Source organism: Schistocerca piceifrons, chromosome 7 (assembly GCF_021461385.2).
Source record: "Schistocerca piceifrons isolate TAMUIC-IGC-003096 chromosome 7, iqSchPice1.1, whole genome shotgun sequence".
Classification (NCBI taxonomy): domain Eukaryota; kingdom Metazoa; phylum Arthropoda; class Insecta; order Orthoptera; family Acrididae; genus Schistocerca; species Schistocerca piceifrons.
Genome location: NC_060144.1, coordinates 118,548,890 through 118,571,537, shown reverse-complemented (window position 1 = coordinate 118,571,537; position 22,648 = coordinate 118,548,890). Strand labels below are relative to the sequence as shown.

Genomic DNA, 22,648 nt, shown 5'->3' with positions numbered 1-22,648 from the left:
TTACATGCCCTAGTTGCAAAGTACACAGCAGGAATCATATTGAATGACAGTGTAACTGACAGCAATAATTGCTCACTCAGAAAGCCTTCCAATATAATCATATTGAAATCACCAGCAACCACTATTTCTTTGTTTTTGTTTCTGAGAGACAGAACAATGAAGCTTCCACATTTGTTATGAAGAGGTTAAAGTTTCCTACAGGTGCTATGTATATGCTTACTATTATAAACGACTTATTGTGAAATACTACTTCTGTTGTACAAGCTTCTAACAAGGGAACCTCCCCATCGCACCCCCCCCCCCCCCCCAGATTTAGTTATAAGTTGGCACAGTGGATAGGCCTTGATAAACTGAACACAGATCAACTGAGGAAACAGGAAGAAGTTGTGTGGAACTGTGAAAAAATAAGCAAAATATACAAACTGAGTAGTCCATGGACCACATAGGCAACATCATGACAGTGTGAGCTCAGGAGCGGCGTGGTCCAGTGGTAGCGTGAGCAGCTGCAGAACGAGAGGTCCTTGGTTTAAGTCTTCCCTCGAGTGAAAATTTTACTTTCTTTATTTTTGCTTAGTTATTATTTGTCCGTTCGTTCATTGACGTCTCTGTTCACTGTAATAAGTTTAGTGTCTGTGTTTTGCGACCGCATCGCAAAACCGTGCGATTAGTAGACGAAAGGACGTGCCTCTCCAATGGGAACCGAAAACATTTGATCGCAAGGTCATAGGTCAACCGATTCCTCCACAGGAAAACATGTCTGATATAGTCTATACGACACTGGTGACGGCATGTGCGTCACACGACAGGAATATGTTGTCGACCCGCCTAACTTGTACACTTGGCGAATGGGTAAAAAGATTCTTTTACCTTGCCCGATTTAGGTTTTCTTGTGGATGTGATAATCACTTCCAAAAAAGTGATGAAAACATAAGAGTTTGTCACATAAACTGAATATAAAAAATTAAAATTTTCACTCGATGGAAAATTTGAGCCAAGGACCTTTCGTTCTGCAGCTGCTCACGTTACCACGAGACCATAGCGCTCCTGCGTTCCTAATGTCTTTGATATTGCATATCTTCCCATGAACTACTCAGTTTGTATAATTTGCTTATTTTTTCAGAGTTCCACAAAACTTATTCCTGTTTTCTCAATTGATCTGTGTTCAGTTTTTCGAGGCCTATCCACTGTGCCAACTTATAACTAAATCTGAGGGGGGTGCGATGGGGAGGTTCCCTTGTAAGTACTGCTTTGAGCAAAATTTATTAATTTCAGTATTCCTGAAACTAAAACAGTTACTCACAAATGTGGCATCTCCTCCTTTCTACATATTTCTTCTACAGAAGCAAAAAGCTACCTTGAATCCTGCAACATTTAACATATGTATGTCAGTGGTCACATGATGTTCAGAGAGGCAGATAATATCGACTGATCTGCTGAACTCTAGTTCTTTAACACAGATATGCAACATATTAAGCTTACCCCTTAATCCCTGGATATTCTGGTGCAATAAGGATAACTGATTTTGTGCACTTGCTGAATTACAACTGGATGAGCCTAATTTTTCTGTAAGTCTTTGAATATCTCCAGTTTCAATCAGGGGCTGTTTGCATGAATTGTGCGCATTAAAATTTGCTTTCTGGCTGCCTGTTTTATCAATGTGAATATCATTTTTAGCCTGTTTATAGACATGCTTCGTTTCTTCCCTCTCAACCCTAAAAGACGCTGTTCTGTCACTTGTGACAACTTGTAATGTACAATTTGTGACAGTGTCCCCTTAAGTTATTTGTTATTAGCCCAGATAGTTTTCCCTTTCCTTTTCTGTTGAGATGAACGTCATGCCTAGTATAGTCCCACGTACTGGTTTAGTCAACAGGAATTACACCAATATGAGACCCCATATCTAATCCAACCAGTCGTTCCACCTCTAAATTAAATCTCCTAACAGAAGAGTTTAAATGAGGCCGATCATGGCACTCAGATCAGATACAAGCCCAACACCAATATGTCAATTAAATAATTAGCTGTTGCTTGCCCCATCCACTATTACCATGATGTCTTCCCGTTTGAAGTCTTTGCAAAGAGAACCTACATCCTCTGTCACCTGACCCAGTGTAGCACTCGGTTTAAAAAAGCTTGTGAACTGTTAACCTGACCCTAGTTCATCCTGTAACAGCTGGCCAACATCTCTACCATGTGAGCTACATAACAATGAAACTTTCTTCTTCTTCACAACTTTTTTTGATTTCTCAAACACTTTTTCAAAGTTTGTCTGCTCTTAAATCTACTTGAGCTCATCAGTTTCTTACTGTGATAACAGATCAAACCTGTTCTCCACATTGACAACAAAACTGCCTGGGAGAAGTCTTACTCCTTCTATAACCTGTTGTCACTCCTTCTATAACCTGTTGTTAATCTTTCGAGACCTCGTTTTGCCTTACCTAGTTCTGTCTGAAAGGCAGCAATCTTCTCCCCCTGTTCCACTATCTTCTATCTCTACAGCAAATCCTACACAACCAATGAGCCTTGTTTATTTCCAAAATTCCCAAGTCGAACACTCATCCACGTGAAAGAAACTGCAACAACCCTCACACCACACCACAAACTAACAAACCTACAGCTTTTCATACACGATGTATAAGCAAGTGTTGCGAAAAAATGAAAATATAAATATTTATGCACTATAAAAGTTAAATTTCTTATGAAATTAAGTAACTTTTGATAGCCTGTTTTACTTTAATAATGACATTTTATCACATAATTGATTAATTAATTTAGTATATGCTGTATTCATCACACATTTAATGGAATTTATGTCTGTATGTATCTGACAGAGAGAATGGTCCTCATGCAATCAACCATGCAATACACTCTGACCTCACAAAACCAGGTACTGCAGCTACTAGTGAATAATCTAATATATCCTGCACTTATAGTTTCTTTTACATAAAGTCAGCATCCAGCCCCACTTCAAAGCCATCCACTTATCTCTGAACCAGGGGACCACAATTTGTTCCAGGGACAATACTGTTGATAGAGGACTGCACTGAAACCCTGAGAGCAAGTCTAGTATTCCCAACTTTCTCCCCTCATCCGAGTATTACCTCAGATCCAGACAACAGGCATCATTTGTCCCAAAAGGCACCACACTCCACAAGTGGCTACACCATGTTCTTTCAGCGGCTGCCAGGATAGCCACTTCACCATATTTAACGAGACCTCCTGGTTTGCAAACTGAGTGCACATGGTGTTCCTTCCTGTCCCTAGCCGTCCGTAGCTGCCTAGGGGTAGCGTTGTTCAACATAATATTGAACTGCCAACGATTAATAGACCCTGCTCTTTTGTGTTTTCTTCCCCTTGAGAAGAGACTCAGCATGTTCCCCATCATGTGAAGTGATTCTCACTGACTCAGTTTCAGTTTCATTGGAAGACAGCACCTCGAATTTGTTGGTTAGTAATGTTCTGAGTTCTCCCTTGTCCCTGTATCCACTGCAGAGGATACGTAGATCTGTCATTGACATGCAGCTCACAGTCAGGTGGACAAGTAGCAGTAGACTGTGTAGTCCCTGCAGAAGAAACAGTATCCACAAGAGAAGACAACAACAGAGGTGCCTTCGCTATCGCTGCTATCTTAACTTCAACCAAGTTTGCACAGTGGTTAGCACACTGCACTTATATTTGGAAGGATGACAGTGGAAAACTCCATCCAGATTTAATTTTTCTGTGATTTCCCTAATTCACATAAGCCAAATGCCTGGATTCAGAAACAGCCAATTTCCTTCCAAATCCTGAGCTTGTGCTCCATCTCTAATGACCTTGAATGAGATTTTCACTCTGCAGCGGAGTGTGCACTTACATGAAACTTCCTGGCAGATTAAAACTGTGTGCCCGACCGAGACTAGAACTCGGGACCTTTGCCTTTCGCGAGCAAGTGCTCTACCATCTGAGCTACCGAAGCAAGACTCACGCCCGGTCCTCACAGCTTTACTTCTGCCAGTATCTCGTCTCCTATCTTCCAAACTTTACAGAAGCTCTCCTGCGAACCTTGCAGAACTAGCACTCCTAAAAGAAAGGTACTGCGGAGACATGGCTTAGCCACAGCCTGTGGGATGTTTCCAGAATGAGATTTTCACTCTGCAGCAGAGTGTGTGCTGATATTAAACTTCCTGGCAGATTAAAACTGTGTGCCCGACTGAGACTCGAACTCGGGACCTTTGCTTTTGTAAAGTTTGGAAGGTAGCAGACGAGATACTGGCAGAAGTAAAGCTATAAGGAGCAGGCATGAGTCGTGCTTTGGAAGCTCAGTTGGTAGAGCTCATGCCCGCGGAAGGCAAAGGTCCCGAGTTCGAGTCTCGGTCGGGCACACAATTTTGACTGCCAGGAAGTTTCTAATGACCTTGTTATCAATGGAATGTTAAACCCAAACCTTCCTTCCTTGAAGCCAAAACGAGATATCTAATGCAACTGAAAAACTTGGTGTAAAATATAGTTTCCTTGAAACCTTTTTCAGTTTATGTTCAGTAAAAAATTCGACAATGGCGTTAATCCATACCTATTAAAAATGAGTGTGTGTGATTGTGTGTGTGTGTATGTGTGTGTGTGTGTGTGTGTGTGTGTGCGCGCGCGCTTGTGTGCATGCGTGTCCCACACTCTTTCCAAACCACTGGACCAATTCCAACCAAACTTCATACACACATCCCTTACTGTCAGTCTATAATCGCTGTGGCTTGAGAACCACTCACCTATCAAGTTCGAGAGGTATAACGTCATAGAAACTGTGAGGCATGAAACGTTGCCACATTGTACACGATGTTTAAATTTGTCACTTTTTTCTACTAACTCCATGCAATATATTTCGCTGACAATATCCGCAGATGCCGCTGAATTCACCACTACACAAAGATACCGTTTTATGACACAGACCAGGAGATATGACGTCATAAACACTAAGATGCGTGGAAAACTGGCCAATTGTGCATGAAGTTTTAATAAATTTATTCTTTACTACTAAGACACTCTTACAGTCGAGTCAGTTTAAGGTAATCCATGATATCTGGCAGCGCTTTTTACAGGTTTTGGGCTGATTGCACCAACTTCGATTAAAAGTTAAACGTCGTTAAGTCGGCATTTCACATTGATCAATGCGAAATTCGACTGTACTAACAGCAGTTGAAGTTGAACAAGGGAGATGATCATAGATAAAGTTAACAGAGGTCTCAGGCTCCTTTATCTTCCACTTATCATGGTTAGAATAAAGTAACACATGTATTAAGATATCAGCAAGTTTGGATGCTTTAGATGGCACAGAACATGAGAAATGTTATATCTTGAGCATGTAATCGTCGCCACAACCGTGTTGGTGTACTTATGAAAAGTAGAAATCGTTCTGAAGTGTATGTTGACAGAACACTTGAAGACAGATTTCATCGTTCAAAAGAAACACTATGGTGGTTATTAGGTCAAATCAACGAGAGGTTGGAATTTCCTACTTATCGAAATAACCTTGTCTCGCTCACAGGCAGATTTCAAATGACATTTAGAGCATATACCAACGTTCCAGTTATAATGAGAAAAGTCAAGGGATACCTCATAATATTGTTCTGACCCTCTTTTGCCCAGCGTAGTGCTGCAGCTCATCGTCACATGGACTCAACAAGTCGTTGGAATTTCCCTGCAGAAATATTGAGACATGCTGCCTTTGTAACCATCCATAATCGCGAAAGTGTTGCCGACTCTGGATTTTGCGCTCGAACTGGCTTCTCGATTAGTGACAATAACCAAATCATTCTTTCGAATTGTCCAGGATATCCTTCAAATCAATCGCAAACAACTGTGGCTCAGTGGCATGGGACATTATCATCTATAAAAATTCCATCATTGTTTGGGAACAGGATGTTGATGAATGGCTGCAGATGGTAAATGATTGGTTCAGCTGGACCAGCCGACCCAATACGTTCCATGTAAACTACAGCCCGTGCCATTCTTGAGCCTCCACCAGGTTGCACAGTACCTTGTTGGCATACTGGGATCTGCACCGCACTCGAAACCTACCATCAGCCAACGTTCATTTCTGCAGTTATTTCATGCTGTGTGGGTTGTCTTTAGCACTCACAACTCTACATAAACGACACTGCTCTCGTTCTTAAGAGAAGGCCATCAACCAATGTATTGTCAATAGTAAGAGGTAAAGCCTGAAATTTAGTATTCATGGCACACTCTTGACACTGTGGATCGCAGAATATTGAATTCCCTAACTATTTACGAAATGGAATATCCCATGCATCTAGCTCCAACTACCATTCCGCATTCAAAGTTGTTAACCGTCACCATGCACCCATAATACAGTCGAAAACATTTTCATATGAATCATCTGAGTACAAATGACAGCTCTGCCAATGAACTGCCCTATTGTACCTAGTGTACACGATACTACCGCCATGTGTACATGCACTTATCACTATCCCATGACTTTTGTCAGCTCAGTGTAGTTATGATACCATTTGTCATAGTTAAATGGCGAATAATGACATTTGTAGATTCGGTCTGTACACAGTGTGAACTAACATGTAGATGTAACTGGCTGCCAAAGTCGAAGAGTAATTGATGGTGTTGTGAGGTTGGATGAGAAAGGTAGCAGGTTTGTGACGATCTCTTTCCAAAAACTTTCTCCACCTTTTGTTTCATAAAAGATTCTTGGTCTTTTTTCTTGAGTTAATACAAGTATTATATGCAGTGGTCGATGTTGTTAATATAAATAATGTATCTGCTGTAATTTTTATTGCAAAGGCCAATGTCTGGAATACTACCCTAGCGGCAAGTAATCTTAACATAAAAGTCAATCTATGCCAGAAAGTAAACACAAGTTACACACTGGAAGTTTTCATTATTGTGAAACTTGGGGAAGAATATGTATCCCTATCTCTTATTTTTATGGATTGCCTCATGTCTGTATCTTGTTGGTAAATATTTTTTTCAGTGTTGATGAGCAGCTTTGAAAAATATCTCCTCTTCAATTCAAAAGCCATTACAAGACGAATCTTGAAATCTATGCGATGAAGTAAGTTTCTTCACTGTGATGGTAGTCAATGCAACAAGTGAATATGGCTACTATGCATATGCAAACTGACGTTAAACACTTTATTTTAACTATAGTCAGCTTAAAACCCAAAATGAGATGAGTTAACGAGTAAGTTCTACAAGTATATATGTTAGACGGTGTACAGCATTATTCACTGTTCAAGCCATTGATAATTCCAGAATCGTCTTAACACAACACCCATCCACTTCTTTGCACTCTAAAATTTTCACATAATAGCCCAACAGCTCTAAAAACATATCAGTTTCAAATATTGAGAAATTAGGCCTCCTTTTCTTGGTCACCAAATCGCGGTAACAATACCCATTTAAAACTGAAAAGCAGACTGAAAAGCGCATGTACCACAGGCAGCGCTCATCATTAACTCTGCATGTATAATGGGCGCTTTCCTGTGAAATACAAAGACTTGAGCGGGATCAAATTCCCAGTTAGCTGATAGTGTTTTTCTAACAGCGATTAACGTCGTTGCAGCACAGAGGAAAGTTAATTGTGATTAAGCTTCAACTGTGGTAACAAAACCCTTGGTTATCTAGCTTTTTAATCAACCTTTGTGCAGCAGGCCATTCATCTGTGAAGCTCAAATTGCTATAGGCAGAAATGATAGCCGTCTGTAGAGATATGGATCAGCATTGCTACACAGACATTTACAACATCGTGTTGTAGAAAGCACATGCTCCCAATGTACAGAACTGTCCGGGATCATGTTTTTTAATTTTGATACTGTGCTCATACATTTGTACATTATGCATATTTCTTGGTGTAACTCTTTCATTATTTCATAGTTGTTTCCAAGAATACATGGAAATGATATTATTTCCATACATAACAGCAAAAACAGGTCACATTTTGTTTTAATTTCTAATAGAAAATTGGCAAAATATATACTCTGGGAATCCCAGGTTTGTCAGCTAATTTAAGTTAAATGGAGACAATATAAGGAAAAGGAAAACTAATGACACACAATATGTTAGTTAAATACAGTAGCTGTAAATCACAAACGCCGATTTACCTTCCAAACAGTTTACACATAACACTTACATCTTCTGAAACTTCTCGAAAATATACGTTTGAAACATCCAAAAATTCTCAAGAATGTATTTTTCTCCTCTACATATATAAAGGGATTAGGGAATGATTGATTTTTGAACGATGATACTGTGGCCGAAAGGTTCTATAAAGCACAAATTAAGTTTAAAGTTGACAACATAGTACGAGTTCTTTGCAGCAATCAGAATGTTTGAAATAAAAACAAATATCATGATACATGAGTACTGACACAGACAATGAAAGTTTGTGCAGATACAAGATGAACAGTGGAATGTTAGGATCCAAAATATCGAATTATACTAAAGGTTGTGTGTGACTGGCAGCATTAGGTGGTTTCCACATAAATTGATTTGAAAACCTATTGTGAAACTTCTGGTAGTGATTCAAAAGTGTAAAATGTGGAAATGTTATACATACGAAATTTTTAATTTCAGAAAAACATTTAAGTGAGAAAACAGGGTGTATGAGGGTACAATCAGAAAGTAACTTAAATGGCACGAAAATAACAGATCTCTTAATGTAAAAACAGGTTTTACTATAATTATACTGTTAGTTTGTTTATATGTATAACACTGACCAGATACTAAAATGGCACTGTACAGACATATAGGAGAAAACGAGGAGCACATGATAATGTCCTCAAAATATCTAAATCTCATGTATGGGGAAAATATTTTGCTCCTACTGAGATGAAAGCTTGCAGGCGCCCCTGTCTACAAACCCACGTCCAGTATCATTAACAGCCATGTAGTATAGAATTTTAGAACATGTTCTGAGCTCCATATCTAGTATCTATGGCTGAGGGCTCCATCTACTGGCTCCATCCACAGACATACATACTAGACTGGCAAAGAAGCATCTTACACTGAAGCCTGATATTTGGTGAGGTTAGAAGGCTGTGTCAGCAAGGTTGTATATTGTACTATCAAGATTTTCTGAAACCTAATGGCATTGTAGCCTTTATGAGGTGGTCTAACAAAGTTCTAGATTTGAGCAAATATTTGTGTATTAGCTGAATCATAAATTGTAGAATCGTGTTTGAGAACTTCAAGTTGCATGTGTTTAAAGCAGATGGTAGGTTCCATAAGCACACCCAGTGAATAAAGACACTTTTTCTCAATGACAAATAGCATGTTCTACTTATAGGAGCACTATCATAAGGAGCATACTATCCAAAGACAATCCAAAGTTGATCAAAACTGATTAAAAGCATGTCATTAAGCTATGGTTCTTAATACTAGATTTATGTAACCCCCAAAAATGTACATAAACTGTTTAATCATTGCCAGTATTTCAGATAAGACAAACTCTCATGTAATTATTTAGGATTACATATAGCAAAAATACGTAAGATGTTTCTAGTTATTCTTGCATTGTGACATGTTCCTTTCCCTGTATCTTCCATCTCCTCTATGCGAAATTACAACCAAACACAACGCATGTAATAGCCATTTTGTTAATACTCTAAAGGTAATTTAGTAATATCAGTTTATCCCCATTTCCTACAATTGTTTCATCAGTAAATAAACAGATTTTTACACGTCCTTTACTCTCGCCGCCATATTGCTATACTAAAGTGCTGGCTTCAATAACGCCAATGATTCTGTGTGCAGTATTGTGTGCGTGTGTGTGGTTTGAGGTTTTCGGGCGCTTAACAGCGTGGTCATCAGCGCCCAAACGCATATAAATAAGAACACATGCAGTGAAGGGACGAAGACGGACAGCAAACAAGGAGAACGGGTAAAGGACACTGACCTGACGTAGTTCCAAATCCTCACATACAGAGGCAAAACAAGAGGAGAAGAAACTCTCTAAAAAAGGAATGGAAACACAAGGAAAAGAGAAGAGAAATAGAAGTGAAACAAGTAGGTAATCGTGACTGGCGGGCCTCTTAACTAAAACCTGGAAGAGCCAGTCACCCAGCAGCACATTAAAATCCTCTCCCTAAAATCCGAGACAACAAATTGGACAGGACACAAAACCGTAAGACCTTAACCACACTCGTTGCGTCGTCTTGCAAAATAGAGGACAAATCCGGTGGCAAGGAAACCACCGCCCTCTGGTCAGAGAATAAAGGACAGTCAAGTAAAATGTGGCGGACATTAATCTGGACGCCACAAGCACTGCAGATTGGGGGGGTCCTCCCGCCGGAGTAAAAAACCATGTGTTAAGTGACTGTGCCCGATGAGGAGGTGAGTGAGGAGAACCTCATCCCACCTACATGTTGGTAGGACGTACGCCATGCCCATGTGGTGGCCTTGACCAGACGCAGCTTATGTTCACTGACTGCCAGGCACTCCTCTTCCCATTGACGCATAACACGAAAACGCAAAAGGGAGGTAACAGCATGGAGGGGGACGGCACATTCAACAACGTGAGGGAGGGAACATGCATCTTTGGCAGCCACATCCGCCAGTTCGTTTCTCCTAATACCCACGTGCCCCGGCACCCAGCAGAAAGAAACCTCCTTCCCCTGCCATTGCAGGTGGAGTAGGGCATCGTGGATGTTCTGGACGACCGTATCCGCTGGGTACAAGTGTTGCATGGTCTGAAGGGCACTCAGGGAGTCAGAACAGATGAGGAACTTAAGACTGGGAACACATCTCATCTGCTCCAATGCCCGCAAGATCGCAAACAATTCAGCATCAAAGATGGTAAACGCCGCAGGAAGCCGTAACTTGACGACTCGATCAGGGAAAACAACAGCACAACCAACAGAGTCCCCCTGTTTAGAGCCATCTGTAAATACTGGTACATGGTCGGGATGCTGGTTTAAAATATCGTAAAATAAGGAGGTAAAAACAAACGCAGGAGTGCAGCTCCTCCGGTACTCTGACAAGTCTAAAAGGACGCTGGGCCTCTGGAGCAACCAGGGAGGCGAGTGGGTAAAAACCTGGAGTTGGGGAGCCACACGCTCCACACCAAGGGATTCAAGCAAATGCTTGGCATGAATCCCAAATGGTCTCGTTGTCCTGGGACGACTGGAAAAGAGACGTTCCATAGGCAGTCGGGCAACGGTAGGGTACGCAGGGGAGGTAGGACAGGCAAGGAATTGACACACCCATCGCACCATGAGGAGTTTCCGCCGGATGGCGAGTGGCGGTTCTCCTGCCTCAGCACACAGGCTAGGGATGGGACTGGTACGGAAGGCACCAGTGGCCAGCCTGATACCCTCATGGTGTACTGCGTCAAGAATCTTCAGATACGAAGGCCTCGCTGACCCATACACGGTGCATCCATAGTCAAGACGCGACCAGACGAAAGCCCTATAAAACTGCAGCAGACACGCCCGATCTGCTCCCCAGGACCGATGGCTCAGACACTTCAAAATATTCAGTGCCTTCAGGGCCCGCACCTTGAGGTCTTTAAGGTGCAGCAACCACGACAACTTGGAATCAAAAGTGAGGCCCAGGAACCTCACAGTGTCTCTAAAAGGAAGAATGGTGTCCCTCAGACGCAATTCAGGGGAGGTAAAAGAACGTCGAGAACGATTAAAATGAACACACACACATTTATCTGCAGAAAAGGTAAAACCCGTCTTCACAGTCCATGCCTCTAATCGCTTTATCGTAAGCTGCAGCAGCCGACTAGCAGTGACAAGGCTGGAGGAAGAACAGAAAACAGCAAAATCGTCCACAAACAAGGAGCACTGGGCAGGACTCCGGATAGTGGACGTGATACTGTTAATGGCGACGGCAAAGAGGGTGACACTTAAAACGCTTCCCTGAGGAACACCATTCTCCTGCACGTACAAATCAGATAGCAACCCTATATCGAAAGAGGCGGCGGGGAAGAAAGGACCGAATGAAGATGGGGAGATGGCCACGAAAGCCCCACTCATGGAGTTGATTGAGGATAAGGCGGCGCCAAGTAGTGTCATACGCCTTATTAATGTCAAAGAATACACCTAGACAATGCTGGTTACGTAGGAAGGCCTGCTGGATGGCCACCTCAAGCAGGGTCAAGTTGTCTATAGTTGAACGACGTCTCAGAAAGCCACACTGAGAGTGGCTAAGGAGCTGCCTGGTCTCGAGCAGCCAAACCAGGCGACGGTTGACCATGTGTTCCAATGTCTTGCCGACATAGCTCATCAAAGCAATACTCCAATAACTACTGGGATGGATTCGGTCCTTCCCTGGTTTGAGGAGGGGAATCAAAATCGCCTCCCTCCATGAGTCAGGGAACGTGCCGGATGACCCTATCATATTAAAACAACTCAGGAGAACTTCCTTGGATGGCAGCAACAAGTGCTGCAGCATGCTGTATAGGATTTGATCATGACCGGGCGCAGTATCATGAGCCACAGACAGGGCTGAATCCAGTTCCCACATTGTGAAGGGGCAGTTGCAGGGTTTAGAATTTGGAGACTGGAAGTCCAAGTGACCCCTCTCGATGGCAGTGCTGTAGTGGCAGAAATCTGGATCACAGTTAATAGTGGGAGTAGATTCCGCAAAATGCATGGCCAGTGTCTGGGCAACGTCTCTTGGTGCCATGAGGAGACATCCCTGATGCAGCAATGCCGTGACAGGTAGTTGGCTGCGTTTCCCGGAAATCCTCCTGATGGTTTCCCATACTTTCGTAGAACTAGTGGAGCGGGAGATGGAGTTCAAGAACCGTCGTCATGACCGTCATTTGCTCTCTTTAATCACTCGCCGCGCCTTGGCCCTTGCCACCTGAAAGGCCGCAAGATTGTCAGCTGAGGGACGGCACTTGAAGCGGCGCAGAGCTGCACGGTGGGCTCGGATGGCTGAGCGGCACTCAGTGGTCCACCAAGGGACAGGACGCCTCTTGGGATGACCTGAGGACCGTGGGATCGACAATTCAGCAGCATGGGAGATCACGGCTGTAGCATGGTCGACCCATTCGTGGACGATGGCACGATGTTCCAAAACAGCCAGCTGGCTGAAAAGTGTCCAGTTAGCTCTGCAGAGGTGTCACCTGGGCGGCACTGGTAATGCCACAACCTCATCCAGGAGGCGAATCCAAAGGGGGAAGTGGTCACTAGAATGGAGGTCAGCGGCAACCTCCCACAGAGCAGAATCTGCGAGTGCTGGAGAGCAAAAGGAAAGGTCAATAGCTGATGACGACCCAGAAGCAGTACAGAAATGAGTGGGAGCACCTGAGTTGAGGATGCACAGTTCTTCGGACATCATGAGGCTTTCCAGAACGCGACCCCTGGGGCAAGTAGTCGTAGAGCCCCATAAGACATTATGAGCATTGAAGTCTCCCAGAAGGAGAAATGGGAGGGGGAGTTGGCTAATAAGGTCTGTGAGAGTCTATTTCATCCTGAGGCGGTAAGTAAACGGAACACATTGTGAACCTCTGCCCCACAAGAAGGTCAACTGCAACTGCTTGCAAGTCCGTAACGAGAGGGAGCTCAGATGAGTGGTGCATGTCACGGACAAAAACCACAACACCACCCTTTGCCCTTTCCCCCATCAGATCATCTTTTCGATACACGGTATAGCCCCGTAAAGAAGGAGCATCAGTGGCCTGAAAGTGTGTCTCTTGAAGACATAAGCACAAGGGGCGCTATTGTACAAGGAGTTGTAATTCGGTCACATGCGTCCTGAACCCATTCAGGTTCCACTGTAATATGGGAGCCAGTGACCAGGGTGGCTGAACTTTCACCCTGCCGCTGTCATTTGGAGGAGAGCCTGTACTGGCCGGAGATTAATTCCTGGGGCGAGAATATCGCCCCCGGTCGACATCAATGTCCATCAGCTCCGATGGCGACCCAAGGGAGATGTCAGACAGTACGATGGCATCGTCATCGGACTGACCCTGACTAGTCTCCTCAGGTGGCAAAACCTTCACCTTCGGCGTCTTTGTCTTGGGGGGCTTAGAATGCAGAACCTTGTCAACAGTTGGAGCTTTACTCGCCTGGGCAGAAGGCGCCTTATGGGGAGGGGCAGGAAGTACCCCAATGTCAGCAACCACAGCCTTGTCCGATGTTGTGGGGAGAGCTGCAGGTTGCAAAACAACCGCAGCAGCACAAGTGCACTGGAAAACACAGGTATTAGTGCTGACACTAGCAACCTCCATTTGTGTAGCAACAGTGGCCAACTGTACTGGTTTCTGCAGAGCGGAAGTGAAAGATGTTTTAAACACAGGAGGCTGCATGGCCTTAAAGAGCTTCTTGACCTGACCATAGGTGATGCGCTTAGATGTTTTGATCTCCTGTATCTTCCGTTCCTCAAGATTGATGGGGCAGACCCGACTCCAGACAGGGTGACTCCCAGAGCAATTCACGCACTTCACAGGCGGTGAACAATCGGCTCCTTCATGGGCAGGCTGCCCACATTTACCACAAGTGGCTATCCCATTGCATCCCAATGTAGTATGCCCAAAGCGCTGACATTTAAAACAGCGCACTGGGTTGGGGAAATATGGCCGTACTGGCAAACATAAGAAACCCACTTTAACATGCTCTGGGAGTCTCGGGCAATTGAACGTGAGAATAAACGAGTCGGATTTGACTAGGTCCCCATCAACTCGGTTCATAATATGTTGCACGTCAACAATACCTTCGTCAGCCCACTCAGATTTCAACTCGTCCTTGGGGATATCCACCAAGTCCCTACATGTCACAACACCCTTACTATAGTTCAGAGTGGAGTGGAGCTCGGTCTCGATAGTGTACTCTCCAAGACAGGTTGCTTTCCGAAGAGAAGTGACTTGATGGGAACTAGAAGTTTCAACTAACAGAGTCCCATTGCGCAGTCGCTTCACAGATTTCAGTGTTCCTGCAATTCCCTCAAGACCCTTGTGGATGTAAAAGGGAGAAACCCTCTCAAAGCTACCCTCCTTCCGTTTGACAATCAAAAACACATTCTGGTTATCAGCATGTGCTCTGTTATGACAGTCTGATAAATCTCTAGTAACACCAGGCGCTGGAGGACTCGCAGCACGAAGTCGCTTTTTCGATGGGGTGTGTTTTCCTACCAGTGGCCCACCCAATCCACTGGTAGGGGGAAATGTAGAGGTCGAAGGGTCCATTGAGGTCCCACGAGCAGCTAGGGAACTAAAGGTCCACTCAGACAAAGCCCCACGTGCCTGAGTAAGCCTTATACAACTGGGGTGCGGCAGGTGCCCCAGAGGTTGCCCGCTTGCGACTGTTCCACCCCAACAGCCAGCCATGCATCTTATAGGCGCGCAGCACACCATAAGATTGAGGGGTTTTTATAGAGGTTTACCTTCCTCGCAATCCAGGCGGTCAAGCCAAGATTACCATTCCCCGCAGCACACAACATTCCACCGCCGCGCCATAAGGTGGTCGCTGAAGCATGTCCGGGGGTTACGGTGACAGGAGACTGGCGGCGCTGACCATTCCCCAGCTCAGCACCCCGGGGTCGCCAAGCCTGTGCTCAGCAAATGAATGCTGAGCCCCTGGGGGCGTGTGCAGTACTGCCAGTCTATTAAACCTTTGACTGCTGTTGACAAGTTTACTCCTCATGCTGCCTGCTGTTCCCAGGTGCTAATGACGAGTATAGTCGTGGCAGCCGGTTTTCCCCTGAATGCTGTTGAAAGTTAATTTGCACCTGTTTGCTGACCCCTGGGCACTGATGACGAGGATAGACACACCACTACCTGAGTGCTGATGACGAGATAACTCGTACAGCGTACTTCCCGCCCCAAGTCTCAGTAGCCTATCGTAGTTCTGGCCGCTAGCTTGTCATCCGATTCTATGTCTGTTGTGAGCCTAGGGTTTGCACCAGATTTCACTGTTCATTGGAATTTACTCCAGCGTTCTTCGCGTCCTATATTTTACAAATAAAATGGCAAGATGTTGTGGGTGCACTGAGGAACAAATCATGGAGACTTACGAGGATCAACAGTGAGGATGAACTATTTGATTTTGACAAAAGTTATAGCTCTTACAGAGAGTCGGGAAGCTGTAGTCAAAAGTCGTCCACATCAGCAGCGTTGTCAGTGAAGTCTGGTGTTTCAACAAGAGATGTTAGTTGCTCTGAATCTGAAGGGTCAGAAAGTGATAGTGAAGTGCCTACGAAGAAATCACGTTTTAGCAATAAATTTGACTGGAAAGAAAATGATTTTCAGCCACTTAGTCACGCATTTCATGACATTCTATTGGGACATGTGTGTCAAATAGGGAATGAGCCAAGTATTCTGTCAGTTTTCATGTTATTCTTTACAGAAGAACTGATGAAATATATAGTTGACCAAACGCATCTGTTTTATTTATTCACCAAGGGAAATAATCCCGAATCAGCGCGTTCTTGAATATCAAAGTGGAAAGATACTGGATTTGAAGAATAACATTATTTTATAGCTGTTTGTCTTCTGATTCCTTGCGTGAAAAAACGAAAATTAGCGAATACTGGACCAAAGATATTCTTCTAAATACTCCAGTTTTTAGTGAACTGATGTTAAGAGACCACTTTTTGTTACTTATGAGAATGTTAGATTTCAGTGAAACTTCTGTCAATACTGGAGGAGACAGATTATTGAAAATTAGCAGCATTGCTGATAAGGTTCTTACACCTTTCCATTGTGAATTTAATCCACATCAGAAAATCTGCACTGATGAAAGTTTGTTATTATTCAAAGGACACATATCTTTTAGCCAATTCATTCCATCCATATACATCTACATCTACGCGATTTTTCTGCTATTCGCAATGAAGTGCCTGGCAGAGAGTTCAATGAACCACCTTCAAGCTGTCTCTCTACTGTTCCACTCTCGAACGGCACACGGGAGAAACGAGCTCTTTTTTTCTGTGAGCCCTGATTTCCCTTATTTTATCGTGATGATCATTACTCCCTATGTACGTGGGTGCCAACCGAATGTTTTCGCAATCAGAGGAGAAAACTGGTGACTGAAATTTCATGAGAAGATCCCATCAAAGAAAAACGCATTTGTTTTAATGATTGCCACTCCAATTCACATATCATGTCTGTGACACTATCTTCCCTATTTCGCGATAATACAAAGCGAGTTGCCCTTCTTTGTACTTTTTTGATGTCATCCGTCAGTCCCACCTGATGCGGATCCCACACCACACAGCAATACTTCAGAACAGGGTGGACAAGTGTGGTGTATGCAGTCTCTTTAATAGACCTGTTGCACCTTCTAAGTGTTCCACCAATGAATCGGAGTCTATGGTTTGCTCTCCCCACAATATTATCTATGTGATCGTTCAAATTAAGGTTATTTGTAATTGTAATCCCTAAGTATTTTAGCTGAATTTACAGCCTTCAGATTTGTGTGATTTATCGCGTAATCGAAATTTAGCTGATTTCTTTTGGTATTCATGTGAATAACTTCACATTTTTCTTTATTCAGGGTCAATTGTCACTTTTCGCACCATACAGTTATCTTATTTAAATCATTTTGCAAGTCGTTTTGATCATCTGATGACTTTACAAGACGATAAACGAGAGCATCATCTGCAAACAATCTAAGATGGCTACTTAGATTGTCTCCTATGTCGTTAATATAGATCAGGAACAATAGAGGGCCTGTAACACTTCCTTGGGGAACGCCGGATATTACTTCTGTTTTACTCGATGACTTTCCGTCTATTACTATGAACTGTGACCTTTCTGACAGGAAATCACGAATCCAGTCGCACAACTGAGGCGATACTCTGTAGGCATGCAGTTTGGTTAGAAGACGCTTGTGAGGAAAGGTGTCCAAAGCCTTCTGGAAATATAAAAATATGGAATCAATTTGACATCCCTTGTCGATAGCACTTATTACTTTACGAATATAAAGAACTAGTTGTGTTTCACTAGAACAATATTTTCTGAATCAGTGCTATGTGTCAATAAATCGTTTTCTTTGTGGTACTTCATAATGTCCGAATACAGTATATGCTCCAGATCCCTACTGCAAATCGACGTTAGTGATATAGGCCTGTAATTCAGAAGATTACTCCTACTTCCCTTTTTGGGTATTGGTGTGACTTGAGCAATTAGGTATGGATCTTTCTGTGAGCGAGTAGTTGTATATAATAGCTAAATATGGAGCTATTGTATCAGCACACTCTGAGAGGAACCTGACTGGTATACAATCTGGACTGGAGGCCTTGCCTTTATCAAGTGATTTAAGCTGCTTTGTTACACCAAGGATATCTACTTCTATGTTTCCCATCTTGGCAGTTGTTCTTGATTGGAATTCAGGAATATTTACTTCGTCTTCTTTGGTGAAGGAGTTTCGAAAAACCGTGTTTAATAACTCTGCTTTAGTGGCACCATCATCAGTGACTTCATCGTTGTTATCGTGCAGTGAAGGTATTGACTGCGTCTTCACACTGGTGTGCTTTATGTATGACCAGAATCTCTTTGGGGTTTCTGCCAGATTTCGAGACAGAATTTTGTTGTGGAAATTATTAAAAGCATCTCGCATTGAAGTACACGCTATATTTCGAACTTCTGTAAAACTTTGCCAACCTTGGGGATTTTACGTTCTTTTAAATTTGGCATGCTTTTTTCGTTGTTTCTGCAACAACGATCTGACCCGTTTTGTGTACCATGGAGGATAAGTACCATCACTTATTAATTTATGTGGTATATATCTCTCAATTGCTGTCTATACTGTCTCTTTGTAAACATTCCACAACTTTTCTACATTTAAATGATCAGATCGGAAGAAGTGAAGACTGTCTCTTAGAAAGGCATTAAGAACATTTTTATCAGCTTTTTTTAAATAGATATACTTTGCATTTCTTTTTGATGGTTGTAGGTGTTGCGGTATTCAGCCTATCAGCAACTGCCTTGTGGTCGCTAATCCCTGTATTCATCACAATACTCACTATTTGTCCAGGATTATTTGTTGCTAAAAGGTCAAGTATGCTTTCGCAACCATTTACGCTTTGAGTGGGCTCATGAACTAATTGTTCAAAATAATTTTCTGAGAAAGCATTCAGTACAATTTCGGACGACGTTTTATGCCTGCCTCCGGCTATAAACGTATAATTTATCCAGCATATCGAGGATAGATTGAAGTCACCACCAATCATAATTGTATGAGCGGGCTACTTATTTGAAATGAGACTCAAGTTTTCTTTGAACTGTTCAGCAACTATACATTCTGAGTGGGGTCAGGTAAAACGATTCAATTAATAGTTAAGTCCGATTGTCAGGTATAAGCTCTACCCATACTATTTCACACGAACTATCTACTTCAACTTCGCTAGAAGGCAGTTACCTCTGGCAGCAATAAATACTCCACTACCAACTGTATTTAATCCATCCTTTCTGAACCCTGTTATTTCGGCTGAACTTATTTCCAGCTTCAGCCAGCTCTCTGTACCTACAACTATTTGAGCTTCAGTGCTTCCTATTAGGGCTTGGAGCTCTGGTTCTTTCCCAACACAGCTACAACAATTTACAACTACAATACCAATCGTTTCTACAACTACCTTATTGTGTTTTACCTGCCCATTTTCTGACAGACGCCCCTTCTTTGGTTCCTTGTGACCCTCTAACCTAAAAAACCGCCCAGTCCCTTCCACACAGCCCTACCCATGTAGCCACCTCCCGTGTGTAGTGGACTCCTGACCTATTAAGCGGAACCCGGAAACCCACCATCCAATGGCGCAAGTCAAGGAATCTGCAGCCTACATGTTCACAGAATCGCCTGAGCCTGTGATTCAGACTCTCTACTCAGCTCTGCACCAAAGGACCACAGTCAGTTCTATCGACGATGCTGCAGATGTTGAGCTCCGCCTTAATCGCAGAAGCAAGATTGGCAGTCTTTATCATTTCTGGTAGGTGCCCGAAACCAGACAGAATCTGCTCTGATCCAAAGCAACACACATCATTGGTACTGACATGAGCCACCACCTGCAATTAGCTGCACCCTGTACTCTTCATGGCATCCGGAAGCACCCTTTCCATATCCGTAATGACTCCCCCAGGAATGTACACAGAGTGCACACTGGCTTGCTTCCCCTCCTTGGCAGTCATGTTCCTAAGGGGCCCCATACACACCTAATGTTGGAGCCCCCAACTACCAGCAAACCCACCTCTGTGAATGCCCAGACCTTGTGGGCCGAGAAGCTACCTCTCGAACAGGGTGGATGACTGCGTCTGGCTCAGAGACATCGTCAGCCACAGACAACGCAAGAAACCTGTTCATAAAACGAACTGGGGAGGCTCTACGATCGGCCCCTCAGAAAGTTTTTCGCTGCCTGCCAGTCTTTGGAATGATCTCCCACTTGATCACAGGTGAAGGGTCAACCTCAGTGCAGGCAGTAAATGGGGCGGTCGCAGTAGTGGACCAATTGGAGGACATGTGGGATGTGCTGAACATCCCTCGCACACCACGTTTGATCCCCCACAGTGACACCCCTTGGCAGCAGCCTCAAGCTGTGTGACGGAAGCCAATGCAGCCTGGAGCTGTGAGGAAGGGTAGCCAACTCAGCTCTCTTCTGTACACAAGAATCTCAGTTCCTATCCATTACTGCAGTCGCTCCTGTTTGAAGCTCGTAAAAATGTGCAACAAACGAACAGTGTACTCGCCTTATTAGCAGCGGTAAATCGAAGTGCTCTCTCACTGATGGTCTAACCAACACTGAACTGTTCTAACCAAACAAACAAAAGCCTGTACGATACAAGGGTCGATACAACGGTACTGTACACTACACTGTAATTGAAATAAAAGGTTGTGCCTAGTAAGCCCTTTAACATGCAAGAAACTAAATAAAATTAGCAACTACACAGATACCTGAAAATAAGTCGCTCGTGTATGAAGTTCGTAAAAATACACTCCTGGAAATTGAAATAAGAACACCGTGAATTCATTGTCCCAGGAAGGGGAAACTTTATTGACACATTCCTGGGGTCAGATACATCACATGATCACACTGACAGAACCACAGGCACATAGACACAGGCAACAGAGCATGCACAATGTCGGCACTAGTACAGTGTATATCCACCTTTCGCAGCAATGCAGGCTGCTATTCTCCCTTGGAGACGATCGTAGAGATGCTGGATGTAGTCCTGTGGAACGGCTTGCCATGCCATTTCCACCTGGCGCCTCAGTTGGACCAGCGTTCGTGCTGGACGTGCAGACCGCGTGAGACGACGCTTCATCCAGTCCCAAACATGCTCAATGGGGGACAGATCCGGAGCTCTTGCTGGCCAGGGTAGTTGACTTACACCTTCTAGAGCACGTTGGGTGGCACGGGATACATGCGGACGTGCATTGTCCTGTTGGAACAGCAAGTTCCCTTGCCGGTCTAGGAATGGTAGAACGATGGGTTCGATGACGGTTTGGATGTACCGTGCACTATTCAGTGTCCCCTCGACGATCACCAGTGGTGTACGGCCAGTGTAGGAGATCGCTCCCCACACCATGATGCCGGGTGTTGGCCCTGTGTGCCTCAGTCGTATGCAGTCCTGATTGTGGAGCTCACCTGCACGGCGCCAAACACGCATACGACCATCATTGGCACCAAGGCAGAAGCGACTCTCATCGCTGAAGACGACACATCTCCATTCGTCCCTTCATTCACGCCTGTCGCGACACCACTGGAGGCGGGCTGCACGATGTTGGGGCGTGAGCGGAAGACGGCCTAACGGTGTGTGGGACCGTAGCCCAGCTTCATGGAGATGGTTGCGAATGGTCCTCGCCGATACCCCAGGAGCAACAGTGTCCCTAATTTGCTGGGAAGTGGCGGTGCGGTCCCCTACGGCACTGCGTAGGATCCTACGGTCTTGGCGTGCATCCGTGCGTCGCTGCGGTCCGGTCCCAGGTCGACGGGCACGTGCACCTTCCGCCGACTACTGGCGACAACATCGATGTACTGTGGAGACCTCACGCCCCACGTGTTGAGCAATTCAGCGGTACATCCATCCGGCCTCCCGCATGCCCACTATACGCCCTCGCTCAAAGTCCGTCAACTGCACATACGATTCACGTCCACACTGTCGCGGCATGCTACCAGTGTTAAAGACTGCGATGGAGCTCCGTATGCCACGGCAAACTGGCTGACACTGACGGCGGCGGTGCACAAATGCTGCGCAGCTAGCGCCATTCGACGGCCAACACCGCAGTTCCTGGTGTGTCCGCTGTGCCGTGCGTGTGATCATAGCTTGTACAGCCCTCTCGCAGTGTCCGGAGCAAGTATGGTGGGTCTGACACACCGGTGTCAATGTGTTCTTTTTTCCATTTCCAGGAGTGTATATAACAAGCGAACGGTGTACTCGCCTTATTAGTAGCAGGAACTAGCGGTGCCCTCTCGCTGACAGTCTAACTGACACGAATGCAGTAGATTTGGAATAAAAACATTTGTGTTATGTAATTGCAAAATTGGCTATGTCTTAGATTTTATTATCTATACAGGGACATCAATAGAAACTGAGTTCCACAATTTGGGGAAAAGTGGTGACGTAGTGGCTGTAATAATGTAGCTCTATTTATAACATGGACGTACCTCCTACCTCAATAATTGGTACTCAAGCCCAGACTTATTTTTCTGGCTTCACAGTCATGGGACAAACACATATGGTACTGTCTGTAAGAACAGATGCAAC

At 44.2% G+C, this 22,648-nt stretch overlaps 1 protein-coding gene across 1 annotated transcript in view; it reads right to left on the bottom strand.

Moving 5' to 3' along the window:
- The window catches only part of LOC124804807 (katanin p60 ATPase-containing subunit A-like 2), a 183,918-nt gene extending 179,028 nt beyond the window's left edge, over nucleotides 1–4,890 (bottom strand). Inside the window, exon 1 of the mRNA XM_047265144.1 lies at nucleotides 4,740–4,890. Within this exon, the coding sequence (XP_047121100.1) occupies nucleotides 4,740–4,842 (103 nt within the window). The 5' untranslated portion in view covers nucleotides 4,843–4,890. The remainder of the gene's footprint in view (nucleotides 1–4,739) is intronic.
- Nucleotides 4,891–22,648: the final 17,758 nt, after the last annotated feature.